This window comes from Rhinolophus ferrumequinum, chromosome 14 (genome assembly GCF_004115265.2).
Source record: "Rhinolophus ferrumequinum isolate MPI-CBG mRhiFer1 chromosome 14, mRhiFer1_v1.p, whole genome shotgun sequence".
NCBI lineage: Eukaryota > Metazoa > Chordata > Mammalia > Chiroptera > Rhinolophidae > Rhinolophus > Rhinolophus ferrumequinum.
The window spans coordinates 66792156-66811324 of record NC_046297.1 but is presented as its reverse complement, the minus strand read 5'-3'; the positions used below and the strand labels follow the sequence as shown (position 1 = coordinate 66811324).

The window sequence follows — 19169 nt, the reverse complement described above, 5'->3', positions numbered from 1 at the left end:
CTATACTTTACCATTAAGAAAGTGGTGGGTAGGGGAGGTTGAGGGAGGGGATAGTCGGTGGTGTTTCTAAAACTTTTTAGCAGAAAATTGACTGATTTTGGGCGGCGACTTTAAAGAGATGACCACTCACCTTTATACTGGGCCCGCTGTTTGTTTTTTTTTTTTAAATGTCTCTCATTCACTCAGATGATCTCATGAAAGCGTTACAATGATCTTTGAGGTTATTATTAATCATCTTACGGGGGCGGGGGACACTGAGACTAAGAAAGTTTGAGGTCACATCGCTAGTAAATGGAGCCGGGGCCAAATCCAGATCTCCTGGCTCTAGAAGGTGTTAAATAAAATACAAAGAGAAAAAAAAACAAAACAAAGGTACAGGGACGCTAGGAGCCGTGCCTAGCAGGCAGTCCCATAGGAGATAAGAACGCCCTGCGGCTTCTCGCTTTAGTCTGGCCAGTTGGTTTGGCGAGAGGGAAGCAGAATGACGAAGGTGGAGGTGGAGACGTAGAAGAGGGCGAGGTCTGGGGTTGGGGGAGCCCCTGTCTCCTCCCCGCAGCCCCCCCACCGCGGAGTCTTACCTCCCTGCTCCCCCGAGCGCAGGAAACGCGGCGCCGCCGGGTCCCGCGCGGCCTCCGTAGGGACCCCGTTGCCATGGCTCCCAAGAGCCGATGTGGACGCGCAGAGACAGAACTGGGAAACGTGAGGGGAGTCCTGGAGGGTGTGAGTTCGGCTTCCGAGGCCCACGGACAGGACAGGCGCCATGGGCCGCAGTAAGCACCCCTCCCACCTCCTGCCCTCGATCGTCCCCCTTCCAGGCATCGTCCCAAGTCCCTTGGGACCCTCGGTTCCAGCCCCAGACCCCCGCCCCTCCCCTTCCCGCCGGCGGACCCGGCCCAACTCAGCGAAGCCTGTCCCTTGGCCCTCCTTCGACCCGCCTGGCAGCCTGGCCTTTGAGAGGCTCAAGTTCCCCTTCTGTAAAAGTGGGGTGGGCGTGGGGGTGGGTGAGAAAGGCGTTGGGCTTGAGGAAAGGGGGCAGTGGAAGTGCAGGGGTTTGGCACATGGGGATCCGGCCCGCGCGGCTCCTTGCCTGCTGTGTGGTCCTGGCCTAGTCAACTAACTGCCCGGGAGCCTCAGCCTTCAGACTCCTTCGGGAAGGCGGTGTCGCCAAGTGGTTAGAGAAACCCACTGGGGGGTGAGCTGTGAAGCCTCCTCCACCTGCTGCTACCTATGAGACTTGGAGCGGATGACTTCGCCCCTTTGGACCTCAGCTTCCTCATCTCCAAAACGAAGGCAATAATAGTATTGCTTTACAGGCATAGTAAGTGTTGTAAAAGCATTCCTTTAAAAATACCAAGAGAATGTGGAAAGGGATAGGATGAACAGTTATTTATATTAGATTGAGCCACTTATGTTAGGTGGAACCCTTTCGATCCCAGCACCGTTTTGGACCTGCTCAGATGGCATTTGGTACAGTTCAACCTAATTGATCACGTGTAAAAGTGTCATAATTAATATTTTTTTAATTAAGAGACTCTGCTAGATGATGGTGTTTCTGCCTTGGAAGAGCTGACAGCCTGGCAGTGGAGAATTCGGGTGATTTGTAAATGTGACCGCCCCCCCACCCCCCATACCTTAACCAGGTACCCCCTCACCCTGTGTCATAAAGCAATAGACAAAAAATTAGGCAGTCTTAAAAAATTAAATGAAACTTTTGTTTCGGTACTGTAACCCACCCATTTTACTCCCAAATTTACCAATGGAAAAACGAAAACCTTTATCCTCACAAAGAGTTCTGTATGAATATTTCTAGCACCTACTTTCATAGGAGCTATAAAACATGGAAACACCCCAAGTGTCCTCCAACATCTGTTAATGGATTAACAAATTGTGGACTCACTGATCTCTAGACACGGGTGTAGTTCCCTTTATTACCTGGCCCCCACATGTCCCCACTCTAAAAAAAAAAAAAAGAAAAGTACCTTGATAATGCTTTGTGTTTCTAGGTGTTCGTGTCAGCTAACGTACTGTGTCCAAACAGGCCTCAAAATGTTCTGGAATGCCCCTTTTCCCGGTGTATCGTTATTCAAGTAATGACCAATCAGTTCTTTGGGACAGGATTGGAGGAATCACTGCCATGTCCTCTTGTTATGCTGTTGCAGAGGCCTTCCCCTGGGGATCCAGCCTTTCTTATAGTCAGTGGGGTGTCAGATAAAATACAGGACAAACAGTAGTTTCATTTGCTAACGCTGGCAACCCCAGTTGCAAGTCCCAAAATAGGCTACGTTCTAGACACTGGGCAAGAAATTGTGAATTTTTTGTATTAAGGTGCTTTTCTTCAGCCTTCTGGTCAGCAATCCTTGTTGTATGTTGATTGTCCAGATTGAGGAGCACTGTTGTTCGCTGCCCACCTGTATTGTCCTTCATGTTCTGTTAACCATCCACGTAGCTCTCTGTGGATAAGACCTCCACTGGCTGTCACTCCAACCTGTCCCCTCATTATAACATCAATCCGCTAGTAATGGTGTCCTCATTGCCACTCGGGCAGCCAGGGATATGATTTCAAAGTCCGTCTGAGCATGTGCTTTTAGTACCACTTCCGGTATTAATATTAACTCTTCCAGGTTGCAGGAAGCAGACTTTTAGATGGAAATTAGTATGCAGGAGGTTTATTAGGAAGTGCTGTGGGAGTGGGTAGAGAAGAAAGCAAGATGGGATGGAGAGAGAAGTTGGGCTGTGATGCATCTTAACAAAGGCCTTAGTTAGCCAACCTGGAAACTTGGGAAGAGCTCTAAGCTTGGCATGGACGTTGTGATTTTCCCAAGTTGGGGTGAGAGGGCTGAGCCTTTATAGCCGCACATCAACTAATCATTGGATATGGGATTTCCTGGGAGGGGGCATGACCTTAGTTGAGGTGTCTCTTCCTCTGAGGTGGCTTCTGAAGAAGGTGGGCAGTGGAGGCTGTCTGCTGCTGGAACTCCCAGCAGAAGGAATTCATCTTTCACATCTGAAGGGGGAACTGGGCAGTGCTTCCTGGCAGTCACTGAAGCCTGGGGCGCCCTTTCCTCATTTGTTTACCTGGCAAATATCTGCTCACATTTCAAGGTTGAGCTCATGCTGCTTCTCCCTGATGGCTGTTTGACACCCCTCTTGTCACTTGGTAGCACTGATCACTCACCTCCTTTGTACTCGTGTGCTTCTGGGATACTTTCATCACTGCCCCATAACCCTTTATCCATGTTTTCTAATAGCACTCTCCAGGAGGAGCCTCTGACGATGTCATCGGATTAGGGTACAGTATGGCAACTGGTGATCATTACGGTAACTGACTCGTCGGAAAAGGCAGTTCAAATGAGTTAATCCTGCTTTTCAAAGTTTCCATTGAAAGCAGGAAAGGAAAAAAGAGTTTAGATGCTTCAGGCGGTAACCTTCACCTGTTTGTAACTTCTTCATTTCTATTACATCTCTGTTTCCTATATGTACCTGCTAGGTCTTTCAAGATGTTTCAAAATTATGCAAAATCTGCCATAAACATACATTGTTGATTTTATTTCTGACCTACCGAGAAAGAGAGGGCTGTTTACAAAACACGATATAAAGCCTTAAGGAATGAACACTATTCATTGGGAATTTCTAGAACTTTGCTCAATATACTGAAAAGCTTTGTAGAAGTAAACAGAGCATGACAACTTCCAATATTCCAGTAACCCTCTCCTCCTGCCCTTTGCCCCCCTACTCTGCAAGTGATTTTATTAATTCTCCCTCAAGTTACCGAGAACCCAGTCATGTTAAGGAATTGAAAAGAAGCCTAAGCCAGCGATCAGTTTTGGTTAAACTTTTGGATTCCTCAGCAGAATTATTTTAATGAGATAAGTATAAATCTGTGGTGAAAACTGTCAATAAACTCCATCAACCATTCATTCCACCAGCCATGCAGATATTGGTGAGGACCGTGTACGGGTGACATGTTTCTCCATCCATCTGAGTCCTCTACTTTGCTATTTGAATTTTTCCAAAATAAGGGAATAAAAGCAACATGTTGCATATGGCACCGTGGCGTATGATGGGCGTTGTAATACCACCTCTCCTGTAATAGTCGCATGGTGACATGTGAATGCTTCCAGAGCCTTTTTAAATTCTGAGAGTGATTTCCTGTAAACGCAGTGCTGCATCATTTGGAACAGGACTTTCTAAAGATGAGCAGTTCTTTGGCTCCTTGGAGTTCAAGAATGTTTGGTCTAAATTATGTAGTGCATAAAACTGCAAAATGCTTTCCCACCTAAATGCATGAAACACTATGGTCTCCAAACACCATGTCACTGTTACCCCGCATTTCTTCTTGGGGACTCTGGCTTGTGCACTGATTTTGGCCATAACAGGCGAGGCAGTATTGTGTAACAACTCTTGAGTGCTGTAAAACGGTATGGTACCCAGCAGTTTACTTAATGTAGAAGAGTTCAGAAAAGGGAAATATTCGAGACTTTCACAGTTCTACTTTCTTCTGTGACTCTCCATTTTCTTTTAATCAGTCCTAATTGTGTGTAATTATTGCTATTGTGCTGCATGAACTCCCTTGTGTGTGTATGTGTGTAAACTGGTTATTTAGGCTGAGGGGGGTTCCCCTGCTTCTCACTGTTTTCAACTAATAGTGGTTTTTTATCACCTGAATTCTCATGATTAGGAGCTATGGATCAACATAATTCCTTCCTGTTATCTACATGCCCCTGAAAGCAAAGCTTTGACAATTGCATGGAAATGATCAATTTACACACATAGTATCATAATAGAAAGAGGTTGTTGTTGTTGTTTTAATTTTAAGGAAGTTGTACCGTGTTTCCCCAAAAATAAGATCTAACCGGAAAATAAGCCTTAGCATGATTTTTAATAAGATATCCCCTGAAAATAAGCCCTAAACCATGTGTTCCCAAAAATAAGACTGGGTCTTATATTAAGTTTTGCTCCAAAAGACGCATTAGGGCTTATTTTCAGGAGATGTCTTAGTAAAAAGCATGCTAGGACTTATTTTCTGGTTAAGTCTTATTTTTGGGGTAGCAAGGGAGCATACGAAGAGTATTTGGTACCAGTAGGAACTTTGTCAACAGTTGGAGGAACCTGCAGGTCTTCACGTTTGAACAAATCAGGAAAGCTTTTAAGTCTGTAGAGCTGGAGGAGCCTGTGATAGGATCCGAGATCCGGGAAGCCCTCCCTCTGTGGGCGGTGCAGATGCTGAGACAGCTGTCCCAGGCCAGAGATGAAGTGATGATGCTGAAGGTGCTTTCAGATCTTATGGCATTTGTCTTTCTCTGTCGGACTTATTTCACTTAACAGAATGTTCTCTAGGTCCATCCATGTGGTTGCAAATGGTAAGATTTCTTTTTTTCTTTATGGCTGTGTAATACTCCATTGTATAAATGTACCACAGTTTCTTAATCCTGTTGTCTCCTGATGGGTATTTCAGTTGTTTCCATGTCTTGGCTCTTGTGTACGGTGCCGCAATAAACATCAATAATGTTGTAAAGATTTTGTAGGGTATCCGATGGACACTTCTCTCATTAGGGAGACCACCTCAGGGAAGATGTAGATGCCTGATCACTGCACTGTACACCTGAAGCTGAAGAATAATCAATGTCAACCACAATTTATATATATATATATATATATATATATATAGTTACAAGAAGCGGAGTACAGCATTAGGAATAGAGACAGTGGAAATGTAATGGCTGTGTGCGATGTCAGAGGGATAGTGGATGGAGGGAGGGGGGTTGACACTGTGTGAGGGATAGAAATGATAAATGTCTAATATTACATTGTTTTGTGCACCTGAAACTAATAAAAAAAAATTAAAAAAAGAAAAGATGCTTTCAGAATTCCCCTGAACACATTCAACTTAACCATGCCTCTAGGTTAAGGCTCTGATGGAGTTCAAGTTAGGTTTGTATCTTCCATAGGGACGTCCCACTAAGCCTTCTGGGGCACCCGGGGATCCGAGAAAGAATATAAGTGGAGGGCCATGTATCAGGTCGTGATCAAACTGCCAAATAAAATACATTTTCCTCCCTAAAAGGGTACCTTCATAATAACCCAGGAGGCTACATTTAATATAAGTTTCTCAAACTCCTTGGGTTTTGTGCCAGAGCTGGTGGCTAGGGAGAGCTGGCTCCCTGGCCGCCCCTCCCTCCTTTTCCCATCCCTGACTCTATCCTGGGCCCTCCCTCATGCCCATGTGTGAAGGCATACTGCCTGTGCACCAAGCTATCCACATTCCTGGAAACAGCTGCTCCTTGGACACTCCTGGGTGTCGGGAGGCTTACCTGATGGTAGAGGGTTTCTTCAGGAATGAGCCTTGGAGAGGCAGCCAGAGCAGGGCTTGGAGCTGGGCTTGGGGCAATGTGGGCAGGGGATTCCATTGCTCCCCTACCTGGGGCATGGCCTAGAGGGACAGCCATGGGCTCTGGATGGGCAGTTCCTTCTGGCCCCATTGACTCCAGGTCTAATGATAGCAAGGCCTCCCCAAAGCCCCCTCCCCCGTGGCTTTGTGTAGTTTACATCCTATATGCACCATTAGTCATTGCGGAAATTCCCCACCTGGTGAGTAATGCCCACATTTCAGTAAGCGAGCTGTAATAACATAGGGTGTGCCATCTCAGCCCCCTAAGCCATGTCACATCCTTGCTGAGAGAATCCTTGTAGCTACATTACAGATGCAGATAACCCACTGGACAGCTTCACTGTATTCTCAGCTGGGCTGTACCATTTATTCATTATTGGTTGATTTGCCGTTAGAATCAACTTTGGTGGTGGGACTCTTGGAGAGTAATCTTGATGCCCTTTCTTGTATAGGTCTGGTCCTCAGAAAGTTTTTTTTTTTTTTTTTTCCCCCTGAATAGAGCGCTGTATTTGAGCTGGTTTGCCTTCTAGCAGTGGCAGCCAGAGACAGTAGAACGCAGCAGGCAGTCAGGACTCCAGTGAGTCAGCGCCCTCCCTTCCGGGGCTACTTTGGCCTGCCCCTCCCCAAGACCTGCTTTGCAGCCATCTCTGCCTGTTGGCTGAGTCAAAGCTTGTAGCAGTGGGGACATTCCCCGTGTGGTATTTGAATCTCTCACCCTCTACCTTTCCCTCGTCTTTCTTCCAAAGAACTGTCATTGCAAGTTATCCCATCTCCTAACACCAGAAGTAGCAGAGGGTTCAGCCAACTGCACACAAATGATAAGGTTCATACATGTTTTCGCATTTTTTAATAAAGGCAAACTCCACTTTGAGGGTGTGGCTCGGGGCTGCTGAAGGTGCTGTGAAGAACTTGGCTTCAGCTCGAGGAGCGTGCACATGTAGGAAGCCCGAGACATCTCCAGAAGCTCTTATTTGCTCGTGCTGGGGACAGTGTAGCCCAGCGGTTAAAGGCACACAGTCAGGCGCCAGGCTCCTGCATTTAAAAGGGGGCTCTAGCACGTCCTACCAAGACCTTAGGCAAATTTAAAAGCTCTGGTCTCCACTTCTCATCTGACAAATGTAAATAGGTATTGTACCTACGCATATGTTCCTACATGCAAAGCGTTTAGGAGGGCGCCTGGCACCTTGTAAATGGGCAATGAATGGATATCATCTCGTGGGGTGGACATGCAAGAGCTCCACATTCCTAACACATGGGGGTTCAAGTGGAGTAATAGTTTTTCCACTAGCACTGGAGGTGCAGGGTTTCTCCATGGTTGTCACCTCCTTGATTTTACTGCATCTTATGAAGGTGCTTTTTGTCTTGTTCTTGGCTCCAACTGCGGACCAGGGTGTTGTCTCCAGTCCCTTGGTGCCACCATCAGGCCAACGCAGTCCTGCATATCACTGGGGAGGAGACTCATTACCGCTCCTCCTGCGAGAAGCTTCTTTCAGTTCTTCTGGAAACAGACCAAGTGGTGGTTGCTTTATAGGATTACAGTGTAGAATCTGGGGCCTTCCTCCCCTTTCTCTTCAACTTTAGATAAATTAATACTTACCAGTTGAATGCACGAGTGGATGAGCCTTTCCATATCGCTCTGTGGGAGGTGCTTTCATATTTGTGCCCTGTCAGCCCAACTCTGCCTCAGTAGCAAGTTGCTTGCTCTGCGTTTACTCTGTGGGTCTCATCCACTTGGACATGATACCACCACAATACCTCCATATCAACATTCTTATCGTCATTACCCATCAACTCTGTCTCCATCCATGCACCAAAATGTGCGTACACCCTGCAGGAAAGAGACAAAACGGATGGTATCTTTCTTCCCTCTGACTCATCGCGGCGTCACAAATCGTCCAGCAGGGGGCAGCACGCCTCGGGTCGCTTTCCTTTTGAAACTCACTTTGGCCTGGAGAATGGGCCCTTAACTGCCAAGAAAAACCCAATGCGTCAGTAACGTATTAACCTGCTGGTGCCACAGGACGGAAGTGTGATATGTGACAAATTTTCTTTCAGTCACAGAAGACCTTATTAGACGGAATGCTGAGCACAACGAGTGTGTAATTTTTTCCCTGGAGGAGCTCTCCTTGCATCAGCAAGAAATAGAAAGACTAGAACATATTGACAAATGGTGCCGGGAGTTAAAAATCCTCTACCTTCAAAACAATCTAATTGGGAAAATTGGTAAGTGTTCAGGACTTTGTTCTCATGGGTTTTTTTGTTTTGTTTGTGTGTGTGTGTGTGTGTGTGTGTGTGTGTGTGTGTTTTAAACATTGTGGATGGGAGAACTTTGGAGAAGGCAGTGTTATTCTTAGAGGGAGACAGAATTACATGGGGAAGTGGACACAGCTTCCCTCAGCAGCTGCCACATGGACACAGGAGGAGTGTCCCCCAACACTCAGAAGAGCACAGTGTGGTTTGGTGGCAAGAGCAGGCGCAGGCCCTGACGTCAGGCAGACCCGGGTCTGGGCCCCACCTCCACCACTTAGAATCTGTGTCAAGTGAGGTTGTCCGAGTCTTAGTGTTGCTATCTGTAAAATGGGGATAATAACAGCGAACACACAGAAGTGGTATAAGGATGACAGGAAACGATGGGCATAGCACCTCACTCATGACACGATGGCCGCTGCTATTATTAATATTAATCTTGTTAGGTACCCCAGGGTGCCCCAAACTAGCCGAGTGAAGGGAGAACTGAACAGAGTTAGAGGAAGAGGCATGGCGTCAGGGTTGACGAAGCACAGTGAGCGCCAGCCCCTGTGGGTTCTGGCGCTGGAACCCAGAGGTCAGCTTTTACGGTTATGTTTTAACTTTCCATGCTGGTGTGCAGGGGTTCTCAACAGGGGCATGTGGTAATGTCTGGAGACACTTTTGATTGCGGTGTGTGTGTGTGTGTGTGTGTGTGTGTGTGTGTGTGAGGGCTGCTAATGGCCTGTAGTGTGCAGAGGCCAGGGATGCTGCTAACCGCCCTGCAATGCCCAGGACGGCACCCCCACAGAAGGAAGAGTTACCCAGCCTCACACGTAGGGTTCCTGGGCTTGAGAAACCCTGGCGGTGTGGTTGCCTCTAGTTTGGTGGATCATTCAGAATTGGCCCTACGGTTGCAAAAAGCCTAAAATTTGCATCCTCTTTTCTGAAGATGTATTAGAGTTCTTTCTTCAGATTAATTATTTTCGGCATCTTTTACTCTACCAGGAATTTGAAACTCTGGCACATTGTTCAATTAAAAGGCGGTTACAGACAACCCCCAGCTTTCACGCCTGGGGTCATTGAAGAGCCGGCCTCATTGTACCGATCTAAAAGAGTTCTCGCAATTTCCATCTCCACAGCTGGGCCCAGCACAATGACTCATTAGTACCATCACATTTCAGTCCTTTTCAGAGCTGTGAGGAGGCTTACAGTTTTGCTTCCAAAGTATTCTTAAATTAAACACCCTTTTAAATTTTAATAATGGGATTTTTCAGTGCTACCCCACCCATAGGCATTCAGGCATTTATTTCGCTAGTAAAACTATTCCTCTTGGATTGAGACTTAACTCATGCGCCATTGAAATAACACTTTGCAAAAACAGTTGCCCTTCCTGAAGTTCTGTTCCTCTCTGGGAGATGCAGATGGGCTGCACGGAAGGGGGTGGCGGGTGGGGGGAAGGCTCTATTTAGTGTTGGTCCAGGTGTGAGCTGAGGACTCTGTGGGGTCCTGTGAAAGTGGGGCTCAGAGCCCCCCCCACTCCTGACCCAGAATCTGTGGGGGTGGGCTCGCAGAATCTGCCTTTGTAATGACTTTCCCCTGAGCCTCCGGCCTGGGCAAAGCTGACAGCCCCAGAGCTGCTGGAATTGGGGAGGTTTGGCCCAGGACGCTGGTTATGGAAGAGCAGCTGCTTCCAGGATGGTCTGGGCTCCAATGTTGACTCCCTTCCTGCGGCTCAGAGGCTCTATGGCGTCTTCTTACAGAGTCCTTTTTGCTTTCTGACCCATTTGGCCCATTCGTCCTTGAGGAGTTAATTTAGGGACATACTTCCTGAACAAACCTTACCTTTGTTTTTCCACTAGATGACTCTTTTAGCATTTAGAGGGTTATTATACATATAACAAACGTGGGGAAGGAAAAGGTATTTGACTGTGGGCTGGCAATGTTAACCATGCTAACTTTAGGTATTTTTGTTCAGAACACAGACTAGACACTCTTGTCTAACATAATCCTTGGCACAAAGACCTCTACAAATCTGTTGACTCTCAAACGCTCAGATGCTGCCTAGAGAACCTTTACTAAAATCAGTATCACTTAGGATAATCTAACTGCTGAGAGACACTTGAGTCATTTTTTCTAAAATCCTCATTTTGAAAAACGAGTAAACTGAGGCTTGGAAAGGAAAACTTACTCTCAAGTCTGTGAGAACAAGAACATGATTTTTGTAAATTTTAAATGAAATGCAGTGATGAGAAGGGTGAAGATTGTAAATCATCATATTTGATCTTCATACTATCCCTGAAAAATGAGTAGAAGAAGAATTATTTAAGCGGGGCTGCCCAAACGCACGTTCCTTAGCAGGGTTTTTTACATTCATGTCGTCTTAGGAAGGACTGTTCTTTCAAGGTCTAGTGTAATGATTTACTGCCAAGCTCTGGAGTCAAATTTTCTGCCTCTACCACTTAACCTTGAACAAGTGGATTCATTCTTCGCACCTTGGTATTCTCATTTGTAAGAGGAAGACAATAATAGAGTTTTTACCTCATAGGGTTGTTATGAGGATTAATGACATTATATGTACAAAAGGCTTAGAAAGTCACGTGGCATACAATACGCATTCAGTGACGTTAGCGATGGTAGTATGAGCTGTTTTTAAAGGGCCCCATCCTACAGTGATTCCTTGACTTACTCATACTTGTTGCTTTGCCTTTATGGGCTTTCATATTTATTAAAAATGATAAGCCTGTGTCAGGATGATGTGGGCCTCGAGTAAAGGAGAAGCCAACTCCCCGTGGCTTCCCAGGAAGGAAACCAATATCTTACCCACCTATTAGTCTAGAGATAGGGCAAGCTTCATCTCTTGGTTGGTTGATTCATTTGGTCTGTTCCACCAGCCACAGTGGGCTTCATCTTAGAGCTGGTCCCCTTCCGGTTGCAAGAGGACTCGGTATCAATAGGGACAACACTTCCTTCCTTTTTAACATCCAGCAGGGAAAAAAGAGAAAGGAAATCCCCAAATATGGGATGGAGATCTTGCCCTTTCATCTGGTTGGGAGCATTTGATGTGCACGCCCCCTCCTGCTTCACATGGGCTGGGTGACCTACGACTGTGGTGCTGAGCTGTCACTAGCAAGGGACATGGGATTGCCATGCACTGGCCCAGCGTGGTTAAGCCTTACCCCTGGAGTTGGGGCTGGGTGGAGACATGAGCAGAAGTGGCTCCTATCAGGAAGGATGGAGGGAGAAATGGATGTCGCACGGGCAATCAACAGTGTGATGTGCAGGTATGGATTTGAAAAAGCAGCATGGGTTTGAGAACCATAATAATGCTCAGACTCTCTTTATCATCTTCACAATAGATTCTGTAAAAATGTCTTTTGTCTTGAAGGTTAATTACATTATTTGTATATTTCAGAAAATGTGAGCAAACTCAAGAAACTTGAATATTTGAATTTAGCTTTAAACAACATTGAAAAAATTGAAAATTTGGAAGGTAAGAATTTTCTTCTAATTTTACTGTGAATTAAAATTGAGGTTTAAAATTAGATTTAAACTGTATTGCTTAAACAATATATTCTCCCATTTTGTTGGTTTTCTTGTCAGTTTCCTTGATGGTATCCTTTGGAGCACAGTTATTCTCCTTTTTAATAGTAGCTTTATTGGGTATAATTGATGTCCAAAGACCTGTATGTATTTAATGTATACAATTGGCTGAGTTTGGATATATGCACACACCTGTGAAACCATCACCACAATCAAAGTAATAGACATATCCATCCCCTCTATTTTCTCTGCTCTCCCCTCAGACTTCTTTTAAATGTATATTTTGATTGCATTAAGTTGATCTTCCATGCACCTCAACCTGCATCCTATTTAAACCTCTTTGTCTTGTGCTACATTCTGGAAGCTTTCCTGTTTTCCTTGGCAGGCTTCTATTTTGTACCGTTATTGCTTTTCTAAATGTCTGGTAACACTGGTGTCTTTTCATAATCACAAAGGATTTGGTTGGTCAGGTGGCTGGTGTGGGCTTGTGTGCAGTTGTGAGGTTGTGTTGTGTTTGCACCTCCAGCCTCCTGCCTGGCTGGCAGGGCTGCTGCGGGATCTGTGGGAGTGGGCAGAACATGAGGACCGGCAGGGGCATGGAGCAGAGGCAGGCAAGCTGCTCTCCCCACCCCACTCCCATCTGCCAGTAGCTGAAGTTTGGAGGATGTTACTTAGGTTATGGGAGATTTTATCCTGTTTACCTCCTTAGAAATTGATATTTTAGCGACTATCAAAGTCAATTATCAACCAAGACATAAATATTCATCATACATTTAAAATTTTAATCCTCAAAGCCTAAAATATCATCACTATCAAAGCCCCAGACCCATCATCAGTGCTGGAATTGAGATGATTCTTCCCATGGTTGGCATTTTTCCACGTTAGAAATGGAGTCATTGCTCTCTGAGCTACCACTCTACAGCCCTGTTACTATGTTCTCGTGTAAACAAACGGAATAACAAAATTTACTCAGTATCCATGTTTTGCGGTAGTAAAATGCCAATATAAAATGTCAGAGGAATCATTATAACGCTCACTCTTGGTTGGCTTGTCCGGGACTTGTTATTTTGAAGAAAATATGTGAAAGGATGGGAAGTTCTATTTTTGCGGTCTGTTTTGGTCATCCACCACTAGAGGGCAGCGACGTCACTATTGTCTTTTTGAGCTTTGGGCACCACCGCCCGCAGTGCACCCCAGGCGTTTCCTGGGCGCTGCTTCCTTGGGCCGCTCCACTTTCCAGCTCTCACGTGGGCGCGCGGGGCTCAGGGCAGTTTGAGGATATGTTTGGGTGGGTGGCGTCTGCTGGCAGATACGCACTTTTTGTTTCATTTTAAAGGTTTGAAGGGAAAGAGGAGGAAGATGGCTAGACAGATGCAGCTCACTTACTTTTGTAAATTATCTCAATATAATTTTAAACATAAGTTGCATTTTTGTTTGTTTTGCTGGATGGCCAAAAATAGCTAGTATCCTTTTTTTTCTTTTTCCCCGTTGTGGATTTACCTGGAAAGAATAAAGTAGCTTCTTTTTCATTCCCTACTCTTTACCCTCCCTACCGTGGAAGGAGAGGTAGGGTTTCTAATAGTGTGAGCTGCCCCCCTTGGGAAGCCAGTGTTGTTGATTTCAGTGACCTTCAGACCCCCGTGCGTCATTGGGCTGGGTCTTCGCAGACCGGGAGGTAGAGGGTGGGACTTCAGGTGAAGAAAGCAGTGCCTAACTGCAGTGGGGGGGCCTTCTCAAGCCTGGCTAGTTCAGCCAGAATTGTTCTTCAGGATGGCAAATGTGGTTTCCTTTTATGTAGGCGGACTAGAAGAAAAATTAAGAGTCATCATGTTGAAAACTATGATGAACATTTGGAGGGTCCTTCATCTATAAAATTACAGTAAATTCCAAAAATATATGAATTTTTGAACTTGGCGTCTTTCAAATGTCAACCTGTACTCAGAGGAAAGAAAAACATAGTAAAAATGTCTCCCAGAATACCTCAAAGTAAACTAAGAAATACCCGGTAACCTGTATCTTAAGTTAGATTACGCCAAATATATCTTTCACACTTCATAAAATCCATCTAACATTTTTTGTAAATGTAGAACATACTGACGTAGAGATAGAAACTTAATTATATTTATATGCATACGTTGTTTCATATTCATTCTTCATATAGTGGCTGAGCCCACATATTTATAATTTAATGACTGAATTACCAAGTACATTGATATGTTGTAAATAACTCCTTATTGTTTGGTGCTTGAATTGTTTTTAATTATGATTGCTATCGTGAACAGAACTGTTCTAAACAGCTTTGTACAAATTACCTGTTTTGAGTTGATGTATCCAAATGAAATTCTGGATTCGGGGGGGACAATCATTTAAAAGCTTTTTTCATGTATTGTCAGATTGATGCTAAAATGAATAATTGTGATCTTATAGACTTGACAATAGTTTAAAAAACTTTGTCTCTGTTTTTACTAATTTAATAGAAGTAGTGATTTTGTTGTCCTTTTTTTCATTTATGTGATTGTTTTTGAAAATGTGAAGTAATGAATGTCCTTTGCCAATGTAGTAGAATCTAGAATATATAAAAATGTTTATTTGTTCTTGTGCATTTTGGAGTCATCTTTTTAATGATTAATACATTTTCTATAGTAATATAATACACAACTTAAAAAGTTGGAGTGCTAGCTGTGTTTATGTTGTCAACGCCCTCGGACCCCTAAATCCTGCCCCCTAGAGGTGACCGGCCACTCTCAAGTCTCCTTCGTTCTTCTCCACGTTTTCACCAGGCGTGCTCACTCTGTTGTCTCAGCTGTTTTTTGTTATTCTCGTTTTAGGCTCTGTCGTTGGCTCCCTGATATGGAAGAGGCAGATCGTGTCCTCTCCTGTCCCCAGAGTTCTCTATTCCCTTCTACCCACCCTGCTTACAGTTTTATATCACATACCATGTTTCCTTGAAAATAAGACCTAGCTGGACCATCAGCTCTAATGCATCTTTTGGAGTGAAAATTAATATACGATCTGGTCTTATTTTACTATAACATAAAACGGGGTATAATATAATATAATATGATATAATACTGAGTCTAATATAATATAATATAAGACTGGGTATTATATTAATTTTTGCTCCAAAAGACGCATTAGAGCTGATGGTCTGGCTAGGTCTTATTTTTGGGGAAACACGGTAATGGGGCACCATAATAAAATATGGGATATGGACCCATTCATGGTGACTGGGGTTACGAACTGACACCTTATTGGTAGGACTCACATTTGACCTCTGACCTTTCTTCCTCCCCCTTCCTCCTCCCACCTTCCAACAGGCTGGTCTGGCTCTCTCTGGCCGTGCTGTGAATAGCAGGCAAGTCCAGCCCTGGGCCCACCGGTCAGATGGGTGGGACTACAACTGCTTGTACTTACAGACCCCAAAATTGGATGCCACAAAGCTTTAGCTCAAGAATTTTAAGGTGGTGATGATGATGAGGGTGATGATGATATGTTGGTAATAAATAGCTGACATTGGCGAAGATATTCCCTGGTGCACCAACGCAGAGGCTTTTCAGCAGGGCAGACCGGGGTTCAGCTCCCAATTCCCCATTTAGTAGCTGTGCGAGATTGTTCATTTCTCAGCTCATTTCCCTTACAGTTCCAGTGATCTATTGCAGTGAGAAAAACTATCCCAAAGCTCAGTGCAGGAAAGCACCTTCCTCCCTGCCCTTCCCTCCCCCAGCTTTGTGGGTCAGGATTTAGGGAGAGTTTGTTTGGCTGGTTCCTCTCTGATCCATGGCATCAACTGGGGAAGGTGTTAGAAGGCCCACTTCCAAGATGCCTTCCTCACTACCTTCTCTCATTGGAGCTGTGACACCCCCACCGCCGCCCCAGCCAGTAGCCCCGCCATGGGATGTGCTGCTCGCCCTGCTCCGTCTCTGACGCCCTGCAGTAGGCTGACCCCTACGTGGGTGCCTTCTTCACCTGGTTTGCGCCCCTGCTCCCCGTGCTGGGCAGCCCCTGCGTGCATGTCCTCCTTGCCCTGCTCAAGCTCTGACACCTTGCTTTTGATCCCCCACCCCAGGGATTCCCTCTTCGCTCTGCTTGGTCTCTCATACCTCTTCCAGGGTGTCACGTGAGGGTGCCTTCCTACCCTCCCTGAGCTCTGACTCCATGATGACGCCACCCTGACTGTACTCAGATTCTGACACCTCTGGACAAGGTGAAGTCAGGTGCTAGAATCAAGACTGGGTAAGGGGGAGAGGACACTGCATTTAGTGAAATTGGTTCAGCAATGAGAAAAACTTTGCCAAAGGTGGCATGGCTACAGAGCTATGAATTAATCTGAATCAAGTCCATTTTGGTGAGCTTACTATGAGATATCAGGAACCAAAGTTCACCCCAAGTTACTCATATATAGCCACAAAACAATGACAGAAAAGCAGTATACAGTCAGGTAGTGCATGGGAAGGGTAGAATGTTGCAGAAGTTTGAAGAAATGAGTACAGAACAAGATAGAGCTGGGTTGTCAGCTGGACATGACTCTCAAGATACTGAAGGTTGCAAAATCGGCCGTGTCAATCCAACAAGCGTGAGCCAATCATAGGGAGAGAGCCTCAACCTGAACCTAGCCCACGGAGGCTGCTGTGTAAACCAGGTCACCTCTTCCTTAAGACAGTGCAAACTCTCTGCTCATGAGACAGCAAGCATCCTTCTTGCCCTGTAGGCACATTGTCCCAGAAGCCACGTGATAGTCACAAGAGTGCTCATTGGGCTACTTCTAATCCTGGCTAATACTTATGGATGCTGTCTCGGTGTGAGGCAGTGTGCTAGGAGTTTTCCATGAATCCTCTTGTTGTCTTCACAACCCCTGAGCTGGGTACCAATACTGTGAAAATTCTACAGACGAGAAGGCTGAGGCTTGTAACTTTTCCAAGGTCACACAGCAAGGATGTGACAGAATTAGCAGTGCAATCCAGCAGCGGACTTAATATATGGCAACTGTTGCTTCTAGTACATGCTGTTTATTGCACACATTTACCAGTGTGATATTTTTGTTTGTTTGTTTTCTTTTCACTTCTCTCGACAGGATGCGAAGGGCTGACAAAACTTGACTTGACCGTAAATTTCATTGGCGAGCTGAGCAGCATTAAAACCCTTCAGCACAATATCCACCTGAAGGAGATTTTTCTCATGGGAAACCCATGTGCGGACTTTGAGGGCTACCGGCCATTTGTGGTGGCCACTCTTCAACAATTAAAGGTATGCTTATTTCAATGATGCAGAAATCTCAGAAAAACAAAAACAAGCAACTGCAGTAAGTCCTGAGTTATTCACAGCATTGTCAGGGACGTGAGTTGTTTCAGAGAATGAAATAGTCCAGAAAATCAAAACCAATTTTTTGACTTACTGAGCCTTTAAAATTGTTTCAAGTGCTTTAATAAATCCCTGAAAAATAAATTGCGTACTTTTCTCCTTTCTCACTTGGAATACATAGAGCTTAATTGAACGGTTTCTTGATGCGTTCAAATCATTGTTACGAAGAGCATTCATCATTACTAACAGCAATGAAAAAGCTTAGGGATTTTGAGGTAGTTAACAGTTATAAATACCTTTGTATTCCATAGTCTTAAACTACTGTGCTTTTGTAGTTATTATTATGTTATTGTTTTCTATTAACTTGTTCTCTGCCTTAGCGGTTCTCAGACTTGGTATGTATTGGAGTACTTGGATGGTGTTTTCTGGGTCCTAGTCCCAGAGTTTCTGATTTAGTGGGTCTGATAATGACACCCAAGACATTGCATTTCTAACAGGCTCTTAGGTGACGCCCGCGCTGCTGGTCCAGGCAGCTCATTTGAGAACCACTACCCTCTGTGTTAAACTCTTATACGAGATGTCCCCTGATCTGATATTTTTGGAACTAGGAAAAAGCATATGGTTTCTAGAGAAATCATGCACCTGAACATATTAAAGTCGTAATGTGAATTTTCATGTAATTCCAAGAGTTCTCGACCTGCTTGTGGCCCATGCTTCTGCAAAGAGAATGTATGGATGCGTTGGCATTTTCTTCACTTCTCAGATGACGTTTGTTTGTAGACTGCTGAGTGCTGTGTAGTTGAGATTTCGGGGTAATGGAACACATTTCTGGTCACGTAAAGTTTCTTTAAGACAATGGGTGACTCAGGTAATCGAATCTACAGTGTATATTTAGAATAAATGATAAATTGGCTCAAACGTGATCTAGCTTGATTATCAATGAACTGATGAGAACCAGAATATAATAGAAATGGGCCCTGTAATGTACCACTGTGAGCCATTTGCCTGAAAAGATGCAGGGGCCGTCACAGCTGAGCCCGTGTCAGTGCTGCAGTGTTTGGGCTGACAGTTTGTGACAGCTATCAGACAGGTGCCTAAAACCTGGGCCAAGGTGTTTCCAGGTGCTTTGGGGACATCTCTGGCCCTCCTGGACTCTTGCAGGGAGAAGATTAGTGCACTCAGAGATGAGGAAGCCAGGACTCCCTGTTAAAGCTGACACACATGGCAAGTGGCGGAAGTGGGATTCGAACTTGAAAATCACACTAGAACTAAACTCACTGCTTCTCTCCAGGTCAGTGTACAGGCTTCAGAGCAAGTCTTTCCTTTCTGAAAGACTGACCTGATTCAGCTGTTACACTGGGCCACAGCCCCTCTATAAAAAATAGCATTCATAAATGTGTTTGCTAGTGTTTAAAAACAGGTCGATCAGCTTTAGAATCTTAATCACCATTCCATTGAGACATAGGGATCTACTTGAAAGGAATTGTGCCAACAGATGTATTATTTTCCTAGGGCTGCCGTAACAAAGTCCCACCAATTGGGAGGCTTAACCACCAGAAATTTATTATCTCACAGTTCTGGAGGCTGGAAGTTCAAGATCAAGATGTCAGCAGGGCTGGTTCCTCCTGAGGATTGTGAGGAGACTCTGTCCGGTGCCTCTCCCAGCTTCGGGTGGTCGCTGGCCATCTTTGATATTCCCTGGCTTGTGGATGCA

At 45.0% G+C, this 19169-nt stretch overlaps 1 protein-coding gene across 1 annotated transcript in view; it reads left to right on the top strand.

The window, feature by feature from the left end:
* The first annotated feature begins 587 nt into the window (after positions 1–587).
* Positions 588–19169, top strand: part of DNAAF11 (dynein axonemal assembly factor 11) — a 55689-nt gene continuing 37107 nt past the window's right edge. The window contains exons 1-4 of the mRNA XM_033125762.1: positions 588–770; positions 8444–8611; positions 12030–12107; positions 17229–17401. Of these exons, the coding sequence (XP_032981653.1) occupies positions 761–770; positions 8444–8611; positions 12030–12107; positions 17229–17401 (429 nt within the window). The 5' untranslated portion in view covers positions 588–760. The remainder of the gene's footprint in view (positions 771–8443; positions 8612–12029; positions 12108–17228; positions 17402–19169) is intronic.